Raw genomic sequence first — 12,313 nt, 5'->3', positions numbered from 1 at the left:
TTTCTATCAGTTTTTTTTTGTTTGTTTTTTGCTGTCACTGGGAACATGCGGGGCCATTACTGACTTTTTTTTATACAGCTTTGCTGATCTCATATGCACCTACGTCTCTGCTGAATACATATAAAGTCTATTTTTAGATATGGTCACTTATATTCACATTACTGCACTTCTTCTTGCTGCTTGCAGTATATTATTTGGTTGGAAGGTCCTTCAAATAATCTGCTTACAGAAATCCTTAGTGTAAAGCCATAATCAACTGTGCTGTGTAATTTCTGTATTATTTATAGGAATAGCAAATGTTTCTAGTGTTACAAACTCCTTCATTCACTGTAGCATTATTATATAGTAAGACTGGTCTATTTACCCCTAAGTGTCCTGATAAGGCTTTCAAGACTATTACTCAGGGATTTATTTCTAGAATGAGATAACCACCATTTGAAAATTGTGACAAAGCAATTCCAAGCTTTCCACACATTTCTTTTCTCCCAAATGACTTAGCAACACTTTGAAATATAACAGCTCATTAAAAAACCCTTATTATGTATGATTAGGTACACTTGCAATATTAGATTGTGTCTTTTCACATAGAATGTAGGCTGTTTCTGGTACTGTTCTGAACCATATTTTGTAGTTAGTCCACAACAGCTGGAAACGTTACACATCAACAAGAGGACAGCCCAGCTTTAGCTTTATTGTTCTATATTCTGTTTCATTCATCACCTTCAGCCGTGCACCTCTAAAGGGATGTGCACATTTCTCAGCATAGCTAGACAGAGCTGTCCGTCTGTCAGATGGACAGTTATAAAACCATGAATATGTGCTCAAACAGCATGAACATTTTAAATTGGTGTCTGACTCCATAGAGTTACAGATGTGCACACATTCCCATACACACTGACTCCTCAGAAGCCCCCGTGTCAGGACTTGTCAATGGCCTGTCTTCCCCCTCCCTATTGGCCCTCTGCCTATCGTCTCACAGTGTAGCAGCATGACACTTAGTGCGCATCAACCATGTAATTGTGAGCAATTGTCAGTCTCATAACTGTCTACATGATTGCACATCATCTCCCACATCTCAGTTTGAATATTAAGTCTGAAACAAACCTCAGTGTGCCAATCAGCATCAAATTGCCCACCACTGAACCTATGACTGATCTTTGTGTGTGTGTGTGTGTGTGTGTGTGTGTGTGTGTGTGTGTGTGTGTGTGTGTGTATGTGTGTGTGTGTGTGTGTGTGTGTGTGTGAAGTGGAGTTATGTGACTTACCAGAGCTGGCTGGTCTGGTTTGAGACTGAACCCCTTGTTTCTTCTTTCCCCTCCTCTACCCTCTCTGCCTCTCTCTCTCTCTCTCTCTCTCTCTCTCTCTCTCTCTCTCTCTCTCTCTCTCTCTCTGACAGGGCCTCTCTGTGGAGCTCGTGTGTGGTTCTTCCTCTCTTAGCATTAACCTGGATGTCAGCAGTGTTGGCCATAACCGACCGGCGGTCCACACTCTTCCAGGTGATGTATCTCACAACAGTAGCAGATCAGCTCACATACACCTGTGACACACCATTGAAAAGCAGTTTTAAAATTGTGTATGGCATCAAAAAGTGCAACACACACCAGCTGCATCGCAGATGTTGCATCTATTTGACATCTGCAGCATGGACTGAACACGTCACATGAGACATAGTCAATGAACAGTAGCCAGGAGCTGGCAATGTGGGAGTAAATGTGATAAAAGTGCTGCTTTTCTGGAGAGTTATTGCTCATCGATGCTGGGAAATATGACAACACATCCTAAAGCATTGCCAAAATGCGACCAATTGTTTCAGGCGTTTTGACCTGATCATATGCCGCAGGTGTGTGTTGCCCTTCTGGGTTATTTAGTCCCTGAATGAAGTGGAAACTTCTTGACTTTGTATTACATTTGGCCATGGAGACAAAAAGATAAAACCTGAATGATACCATGTGTAATTAGAGAATGGGCCAAAGAAAAAATATACACGTTAAAAAAAACAAAGAACAACCTACAATTCCCACTACATAGTCTATGAATGACTGTGATGATTTATTTTGAGTAAACATGAGTTGGCTGACTCATTTTGCTCTCTAATGATCACTGAGTCATTTCACTACAGTAATACAGTAATACGCATCACCCTGGGGTGCTCCATAGACAGTTCAAGCATGCCACAAGGTTTATTTCTTCTTTTTCCCTTTTTTTACTGAGCATGTTTCACCTTTCAATATTTCATCACAAAATAAGGCAACATTTACATGTTTATATTACGTTTTCAAACGTATCAAAACAGAAAAAAAGGCAATAAACATCAAAGTCATCATATCAAAATGCTTAATTCTTGAATTCGCAATTACACCGCAGCCAAGACCGCACACTTTCTGGCCTGTGAGTTTTCCAGGTCAGAAATAGTGACTGTCAGAGCAGTGATGGAAAGATTTGTCACTGTAAACAGAGCTCAAAGAGATGCTGATACATCTCGACCCTCAACACAGTTTGAGACAACTGAACCTTCTGGCCAAAATAACTGAAATCAATCCGTGCAATGTAAGCTTCCTTTTTTTTTGTGCTGTGCCGCACTAGAATGCCTCTTCTGCAGGGAAAAACTGTCAAATACGGCAAAGCTGCCAAGTAAGCTCAATAAAGATCTTGAGACAAAACAAGCCAGCAAAGGTACTTTATACTTTAATTGACTAAGAGAGGTAAATGAAAAACTGTTATTGAAAACCTAAATTGTAAGCTTTTTATTTTAAATTTCATTTTGAAGGGAATGAAAAACATTTCACAAAGTATAAGTATAAGGGGTGCTTAGGAAACTGGTTTGGGAACCACTGCGAAAATACTACAATGTGCAATAATTAACAAGCACTTGTTTCTTGTCTCCTCCAGGTCCTCTTTGCCGTCTTTGACTCTGTCCAAGGTTTTGTCATCATCACTGTCCACTGTGCAATGCGCCGAGAGGTGAGTCCAGCTTCCTCCTTCTGCTGAGCAGCTGTGTGGATCCTTGACACGTTAAGTTCATACATTTCTAATTCAGCGCCACACAGTGACCTCAGCGGCACTCACTCCCTTCGACAGGTGGGATTCATGTTCGCAAATGTCACGTCAGTTGCTGGGTCAGTTTGAAGTCACGGCAGAACACAAGCGGCTCAGACATGAGAAGGATTAGCACAGTATTGGTGTCCTATGTTGCGGCGCTCCTTCTTCATAATGCAGTATGATAGTGCCGTATTGTCCGTCTGATCCAAGGCTGCTTTAAGGAGCTTACTAAGATGTTGTATGGAATAAGACGATAAGTCCCTAACTAATACCCCCTAGTGCCTATTTGCCACAGGCTTTGCTGTGCCCCATGGGACACAAAATTTTAAACTCATTGTGCACACACATGTATTCATGCCCTTGAGACGAACATTTACCCACACACTCATTTTACACTAGCTACAATTAATGGGTTTACAATGTCATCAGTTTTCCATAACTGTGTATGCTGGCTTTTGTTGCTGATGCATGTACACCACACACAGCCATGCCTATATCCAAGAGATCATTATGATATTGAATGCGCTGCATAGTGTAAGTGAATTTTTGAATGCCTGAAATGCTTAGCTGCATTAAATCAATAGCACAAAAGCGGCAGGGATCAGGGTACAGTAAATCCAGGAATTATTTATTTTAAATGTATGAAAATCCCCTGCAAGAGACTGAGCGTAAATCCTCCGTAGCTGCAGAACAATAGGCAGAGGGGAGTGCCACAGGAGAGGGAGGGAGGAAGGGAGGGAGTGGGAGGAACAAGGGGGAGAATGAGGAAGCATTACGGTGCAAAACAAGAGAGAGAGCAGTAAAAAGTGTGATATTATGTGAAGTAAACTACAGACATAAAAACGTGACGGTGAGCGTCGCGCCGTGTAGTGCGCCCGGATATCTCCCGCATGTAATGTGCGGCGGGGAATGAAAGGACAGCGGTGGCACGGGCGGCCTGCTGAGATCAGTGGAGGACAGGCGAGCGGATGAACATGTGCGACGTTAGAGGTGTTGTGATTAGGAGGCAGCAGGAGAGGAAAACAGGGGAGAGATGTGAAGGGGAGGTATATTGTGAGAATGGTCTTGGTTAAGTGAGTAGAGGGGAAGGGGAGGAAGGGAGGTGGAAGAATAATTGCATCTGTGGGGGGAAAAAAAAGTGATTGAAGAGCGAAGCAGGGGATGATAGTAGGGTAGGAGGAAATAGAGAGGAAGGTGGAGAAGCAGGTACGGACCCATAGAGGGGCTCTTCACTTTGATGTCAGAATGAGCTGCATTGAGTGCCAATACACACACACACACGAACAGAGAACGGGGAACAAATGCCACTGAGGATGCATGTGGACATTAAATGAAGAGACGGACGGAAGGAAACAATGGAGGCAATACCCTAGCCCATGCAGTATTAATCAGACATGCTACTCCAATCTACTCCATTTGTAGCAGCACACACACACACACACACACACACACACACACACACACACACACACAAAGATGAGACCACCCGGTGAGAGTGAAGATGCTCTCGTTCACTCTTGCGCCGCTTCTAACACGAGCGGTCTTGTTTCCAGCCATGAGATTCTTATGGGATTTGACAGCAGCAACACTGAGAAATGATGTTGCTTCTCAGCAAGCAATCAGGCTATCTATAATACAGAGCCTGATGGGGGGGGGGGGGATCTCAGAGTTTTCCTGTGAAACATAATGCATAGGGATCCATTTGATTTGAGCTCTGTTAGGAGAACCGGCTCATTTTCACCAGTGGGCTGGTGTGTCTCTGCTTAGATGCTGTATGTGGGAGGATAAAGAAAAACAATATGACACTGGAAGGGCCCAGGGGTTAGAGCATCTATATACCATGCTGTTGGTTTTAATTAGGACCGTGCGCCACTGATCTCACAGGGCTCAAATAGGCCACTTTGAAGAACTGCTGTGTGCTTTCTATACTACTCAGCTGACTGTTATGTAAGCTACAAGCTGAGCTACTTTGTGAAGAATTTAACTTTTACGTTTACTTTGCCATTTTCATATAATTTAGAATTCACTGAACATCTGTCATTGCAGTGATAAAGATGAAGAATATAAAATGTCTGAGGAGTGAGTTCCCCATGCTCCAACATTTGCCAAACTAACTTGAGCAAAAGTTCCTCCACTAACTTATTTTCTTTGCATCGTCCCTTCATCATTCTTTTCCCCCTCCCGCTTTTCCTCTCTATGTTCATCCTTCCTCTCTCCTCCGTCCCTTTTTACCCCCCTTCAGGTGCAGGATGCGGTGCGCTGTAGGATGGGGGGATGTAAAGACGACAGCGAAAACTCCCCAGACTCCTGCAAGAATGGACAGGTGCAGATCATGGTGAATAGCATTCCATTTCATCCCACATTGCAATCCATTAGTCTCGGACTAACATTAACCAGGCTGGAGCTTTTCTAGAAGCTTCACCTCCAATTGCAAGAAGCATGATTGCCATTATTGAAGTGCTCAAACTTTCCTTAACCACAGGAATTCGTTATTTTCTGTTCATCATGCATTTTTACATTTTATTTTCCAAAAATGTTTGATTTCACTCCCCATAGAAAAGCAGTTTCACTCCCAGCCTGAAACTAACTTCCTATAACTGGACATAAGAAGTTGTCACCAGATGCCACTTCTGAAACAGCATCCTGCTAAAATGAATATAAGTTCTCATTTGTACTTACCTCAAGATAAAAAATATGTATATTGCCCTTTCATGTATTACCAAAGCAGACACTTCAGCACTTTTATTTACTTTTAACCTAAACTTCTTCATCTTCATTTGAAGAGTACAGAGCTCCCGTAAGGTTATTGTATGTGTTCCAATGTGGCTAATAGTGTGATAAATCATATAGACTTGAACTGCCTTGCCAATGTCAGAACGGTCACACTGCTACTGTGAGAGCACAAGCGACTCTCGCAACGCTATTCCCTTTATTTCTCCCTCAGACCTGTTTGCGGTAACGATTATGGCTTTCTGAACGCCCCTCTGAGGTTATCAAGATTAAACTTTGGAGCCATCATTCTGCTCAGAGAAGCCATTATGACACATTCTCCGTCTCTGTTTTCATAACTGCGAGGAACACTCAAAGTCTAACTGTGCTTTTTGGTTAAATGTGTTGTTATCATACACACAGCTCACAGTGATGGGTGGTTGCTATGCCAACTATTGCTCCTTAAAGGAAGACAGCTGGTAAACCTGTAAGTTTTCTCCAGCTTTCTAGCCTAAATGTGGACGACTTTGAAGAACTCTTCTCAGACTGCACATATGCATGGAGAGCTGTTGTATGGAAGACACAATACCCTTGAGAGCATTAATTGTGATGGATAATTTAGTGAAGCTGCCACCAGTTATATCAGCATCATAATTACAGAGAACACCGTCCTCTCAGGTGTTCTTGCTACATTCACAGGAAATCTCATTAGAATGTTAAACCCCTGACATTTAGAGACATCATAAAGATGTAGAACTGTAACTACACCTTCTTGTTAAAGCTGAATCACTGCCATCTTTAGGAAAGCATTTGATTAGTTAATCCCTGATTAAAGCTCAGCACTCTCCTCCACAAAACTGGTTATATGTCCTCGTCTAACATTTCAACTTTATGTTTTCCATTATGTTTTTTTTTATACCATCAGAAGGGTCCAAATGTGAGCCACTGTGGGCAGCAGTGCGGCTCTCTGCGTTATGGCACATCCCCGTGCCTGTCGGTTTGCCACCCGCAGACCTTCCCACCAACGTGCCAGCAAGCCTGTTACCACAGTCTGCCCCGCAGCACCCACAACTACGGGCTAGAGCACAGCCATGAACATAACCCCATCCTGAACAATACCCACAACCACGCTCATAACCATAACCACGCCCACAACCACATCGGCAGCCAACCAGTATGTTACAGTCACTAGTCATTATGAATAGTCAAGTCCATAGATGGAGAAAGGTGGAATCTGTAAAACTACATTTTGCGACAAATATGAACAAATGACAAACAAGAAATAGTTTGACACTCAAGAGATACACTTATTTGCTTTATTGTCAAGGGTTAGATGAGAAGACCGATACAACTCTCAAGTCTGGACCCTAAATATGAAGCTAGAGCCAGCAGCTGGTTAGCTTAGCTTAGCACAGTTTGTTTAATCTGTTCAAAAAAGTGTAAAAATGTCACATTGTGGTTTTACATGGCAACCCCATGTTGAAGACCACAAAACCACAATATGTCATTTATATGCTTTGGTTTTCTTATGGATTAAACAAACAACATAAGAAGTGCTAATAAGTGAGGGTAGAGGTGCTGTTAGGCATAATATGTTACCGTTGGACAGAGCCAGGCTAGCTGTTTCCACCTGTTTCCAGTCTTCATGCTAAACTAAAACAATCTGCTGCTGGTGGTAGCTTCATATTTAGCATACAGACATGAAAGCATTATCAATCTTCTCATCTAACTCTAGGCAAGAAAGCAAATAAACGTATTTCCCCAAATTTCCCAAACTAGTCCTTTAGCCAAAAAAAGTCACCAAATTTAGTTTTGCTTTGATTACATATTGCACCTTTAAATCTAAGTAGGAATGGCTGTGGTGTGTACATATAAGCACCTTTACTGTAGCAGGATAAGCAAAACTTGTATTTATAGTATATCTTTTTTATTGATTTAGGAGATGATGGTTTCTTTTGCCTTGTTTTCAGCAGTAACCTCACCGACAATGCTCAAGGCTACAGGATGTTTCTCAGTCAGTAGGACAATAGGATTGTGGTGTTTTTATAGTTGATGTTGATGACTCACTGCACTTAACCTGTGAGGCTGTTGCAGACAGATTGTGTTATAGTTAAAATAAAGATGATTGGTTTTTCACAATTTGGATGGGAGTGGGAGACTGAGAGAAAGAGAGAGAGGTTTCTTTCATATCCGCATTCTTCCATTTAGTAGAGACCCATTTATGGGTCTCCTCTGAGACCATTACAACCATTACACATTCTCCCCTTCTCTCTTTCAGTTTTTCATTCCCCTCCCTTCCTCTTCTCTTTGCCTCTGTGGCATGCCCAAACTGTCTAAAATCTGTAGTTTATTATCCAAACAAAGGCTTTTGTAAGTGAATCCCGCCGAGGACAGGGGGAGGCTCTATCGTGAAAGAAGGAAGAACCACAACTGCATAGCAATGAGCTTCACTTTCACTAAAGTTTAGGAAACTTGAGTGGTGGCCATTTTGGAAACAGCACTTCTTCATTCAACCCACCCCCCTCTGGGTTTAGGAGTGTTTCTTTGCCCCAAGGAGTAGTGCCACCCTGCATTCCTCAAGTGAATTCCAGATCAAAGCTAATAAATACTATTTTTATTTGCTGTTTGCAAAATACTTTATCTACATAAAGACTTACTATTGAGTGCAGGTTAAACTCAGTGTTGTGCGGATGTTTGTGTTTTGGTCTCCCGTGTGAAAGCATTTCTATTCTTACTATTTCTTTCAGTCGAAGAAAAGCTCAACTAGAAGACAGCAAAGTTTTGCTCTGGCACAGCAGATAATAGTTTTGCTACTGTATAAATTTCTGTCCCCGTTTCCATTCAGACGATAGCGAGGTGACTGATGAGGCATACAGTAGCATTACATACCTGGCAAAACCCTGTGGCGTTCTGCTCGTCTCTTTCAAAGACTGTATTTGGATCTGCTGCATGTGAACTGATACGCATCACGAACAAAGTAGCAGCAGTGCATGCCATCACGCAGACTGTTCTCTCTTTCCTCTGTTCTTTTTGGTGTGACAAGACTTTGGACAAATTCACTATAAAGAAATGGAAACTGAATGTTTCTGGTACGACTGCAGGCAACATTTTTTTTGTTCTTGTTCATTCATAGAGGGCATTACTAATTGATTTACTAATTTGAGTTGTAATGTGTCACCATGGCAACAGATCATATCCTTTTCTATAAAGTCAAGTTAGAGCATCAGAGTCATTGGATACAGCATAACCATTGGAGATCCAATCACTCATCAGGCCTGTGCCTCTACTAATGTGGTGAAGGTAGTGACTCATTGTCTTTCCTCTCTTCCTACCCTGCCTCACCTCTCTCAGACGGATTTTGAGAAGGATGTGGACTTGGCATGTCAAACAGGTGAGCTTTCCCTTCCGTCTGACTTCTCTTCCCCTTTCTCCCTTTGTCTCCTCCTTTGTCCAACACAGGATTAGCATTGCAGAGAGGCGACAGAGAGCTGTAATGTTCTTGGCTTGCTGCCGTGCATGTTGATAAAATGGCAGGAGATGATGTGCTACATCTCGACACAGTTGTGCGCAAATTATTATGCCTTATCAATCACACTGATTCTGCCCAATAAGTGCTCAGCGAGCATATGTTTGGATGAGACTGTGTTTAATTGTGCATGATAATAACATTCCTCAGTGTGTTCAGACCTGTTTCACTCGCTGGTGTTGTGTGTAACTTTGTGTGTGTGTTACAAATGTACCACAATCTCGTTTGTGTTGTGCTTTGAAATATTAACACAGTCACTTTCCCCCTCCACCCTTGCAGAGAGAGGACACCCATGTAAGTTTTGCACCCATCTGACCTTCTTAACACTGCCTGGCCCATCCCTTGACTTATAATTGACTGATTTGTCTATTGGGAATTATAAATAATTATGAATAATTCCCAATAGACAAATCAGGGTTGTAGGTGGAAGTAAACAAGCCGCCATTACTGCAGTGGCACCGCACCCATAAACATGCATATAAACACTGAAACGTATGTAAAGGATTTCACTTCTTATTTGAAAATGTAGTCATCAGTGCCCGTACCAGTGATGGCTGACAGTCGATCTATCACAGAGCCCTCTACCCTCATAACAACAGTACCACACACAAACAGGGTCTGCCTTAGAACTGAATATGTATTTTAAGGCGTGTCAGCCAGAGAGTGCAAAAACGAAGGATGGGTTTATTGTAATTATAATAGCTCCTTGTACCTGATTTACTAAAGGAAAAAGCCTTGTTTAATCCCACTATTTACCGCCCAGTGAAAACATTTGATATAAAAATAATTTTTAAATCTACCTGGTTGGCACCTGCCTTAGTAAATCAGGGGGTGAGTCTATTTGTATCGCAAAACTGAGGATTAAAATTTACCTACAGAGCAAACACCATTTCAGAAGTGTCTCTTGATTCTCCTCTTTTATTAGACGAAAACCCAAAGTACTGCCAGATGGATGAAGTGGTACCTTTTGTACCTTTTTGACTGATTTTTTTGTATTTTTTTGTATTCTGGTATATTCTGCAGTTAGATCACTATGACTAGTATTTCAAGTATTTTTTATAATGCATTGCTAGTAATTACATTACATCAGTAATTACAGTTCTAGCAAGTAATTCCCTCCGGGTTTAAGCTAGAGTTATTCGTCATATATTATGTGGAAGAGCATTAATGTTATTTTTTTCCCCAAAGGCTTTGTAATAATTCATTTCAGACCAGTGTGTGACTGAATACATTTCACATTCACACAGCGACTGCTGACCGTGATTAACCCAAGCATCTCTGCTTTCTATCTCAGTGTAAATGTGTTAAGTTGAACTGTGCCACCGCAGTAACGGCAGTGTAGACACACATAAAACAACCACCGGATTTGTCTATAGGTCATTCTCTGGGTCTCCATTAGATGCAGATGTGAAGGGATCAGATTGGTGAGATTTCCCAAAACCTGTCCCATCCTTTCACATCACTTTGCACCAACAGGACAGTAAAACGCTCAGTTCTGAACTCAGCCAGTGTCCTTGCTGGTATGCTCTGAATCAGCGGGATCCATCTTCAATTTTTGATAAAACGTGTAGCTTGACATTTTGTCATATCAATGCAGCCTGCGCTACATGCTTTGGTCTAGAATTGGATTTTGGGGCCACAGAGTAAATATTCCTTCCTCTGATGGTGACAGAATGAGCATGATATCTAGCATGAACATCCAGATGGTTTGAGTTGTGTTTGATTGTGATGATAGATTGATGTTTGTTGTGATTAAAAATCGTCTCTCATCAGCATGTCATAGTTAATTTTGGAGCAGCTATTCTAGAAATGTATAGCATCTGTTTGTAGTTTTTTTCCTCAACAACATGCATGAAAGCTAACCCAAAGCCACTTTAAGTAGTTTTATATTCTGTTTTATTGATGGTATTATGAATAAAAGCAGGCCCTCATACAGAAGTACAGATTGATACACATGTATTAAAGCACATGAATGCACACTGACTCACAGGGCAGGGAATAACAAGCTGGTGAGCAAGATATGGGACAGGACTCAGTAGCGAGGGAATTTGGCTCCATTTAATTTGAAGCACTCGGCATTTTGCACTGAGGCACTTCCTCCAAGCTAATAAAAATCCTGGCTCACTGGCAAATCTTGAGATGGAGCAAGACTTAAGGTCACAGTGTCTCATCTTAGTTACTGTGAACCATAAGTCCAAAAGGAGAAGTGAAACTTTTCTTTGGAGACGCAATCTGTCTCACAGTAACATGAAAGCTGCAAACAAACCTCTATCTCTGCCTAATATATGTCTTATGTTTCTGTTTTGCCTACCCCTCTGTCATATGTCTTCCGTTTGACATAAATCATATTAATTCCTTTCCATTCAACATCCATTACTCTTTCTCCCTCTAAATGTTCCCCTTCTTTCACTCCACCAATAAACTCTTCTCCTCTTCGTCTTTTCTTGCTTCCACCAATTACCCAAACTCCCACTCCCCTGTCTCATGCCTATTCCTCACTCTCTTGCCATCTCCACGGCTTCCCTTGCCCCCCCATCTCCCTCCAGTCATATTCAAGGAGGTGAACACCTGTAACCCGGCCACCATTACTGGGACCCTTTCCCGCATCTCCCTGGATGACGAGGATGATCCTAAGCTGTCAGCCCACCAGGAGGGGGGAGTCGGGGTCAACTTTAGCTCCCTCCCCGGGAACATCCCCCCTCCTAACCTCATTGTACAGGTACAGGATTTAAGGCATATTAGATGACCAGTGTAGTGTTCTGCTCAACTGGTAAAAGTGTACTAAATACAAAACATATGAATTTCCCTTAAAGCCATATGACTAGAAATTGAAAATTTCAGACTTTGGCGCCACCCAATGGTAGTATCAAGAATGACAGCATTGCAGCACCGTGCTCCATTTTCACTAGGAATTTCTTATTTTTCTATAATCACATAATAATTTTATATGTATTATTATTATACACATAGTTGCTTTAATGTCTGACTGGAATCTAGTTAAGTAGAGAAGGTCCCAAAATTATAAAGCCTAGCAGCATC

The 12,313-nt window shown here is 41.8% G+C and overlaps 1 protein-coding gene across 1 annotated transcript in view; it reads left to right on the top strand.

Annotated features, from left to right (window-relative positions):
• Positions 1-12,313, top strand: part of adgrb2 (adhesion G protein-coupled receptor B2) — a 136,615-nt gene that overhangs the window by 104,963 nt on the left and 19,339 nt on the right. Inside the window, exons 24-30 of the mRNA XM_070921286.1 lie at positions 1,397-1,496; positions 2,890-2,961; positions 5,282-5,374; positions 6,674-6,922; positions 9,100-9,139; positions 9,554-9,568; positions 11,821-11,993. Coding sequence (XP_070777387.1) covers positions 1,397-1,496; positions 2,890-2,961; positions 5,282-5,374; positions 6,674-6,922; positions 9,100-9,139; positions 9,554-9,568; positions 11,821-11,993 — 742 coding nt within the window. The remainder of the gene's footprint in view (positions 1-1,396; positions 1,497-2,889; positions 2,962-5,281; positions 5,375-6,673; positions 6,923-9,099; positions 9,140-9,553; positions 9,569-11,820; positions 11,994-12,313) is intronic.

Source organism: Enoplosus armatus, chromosome 16 (assembly GCF_043641665.1).
Source record: "Enoplosus armatus isolate fEnoArm2 chromosome 16, fEnoArm2.hap1, whole genome shotgun sequence".
In the NCBI taxonomy this organism is placed as follows: Eukaryota; Metazoa; Chordata; class Actinopteri; order Centrarchiformes; family Enoplosidae; genus Enoplosus; species Enoplosus armatus.
This window is presented reverse-complemented; position numbering and strand designations above follow the sequence as displayed.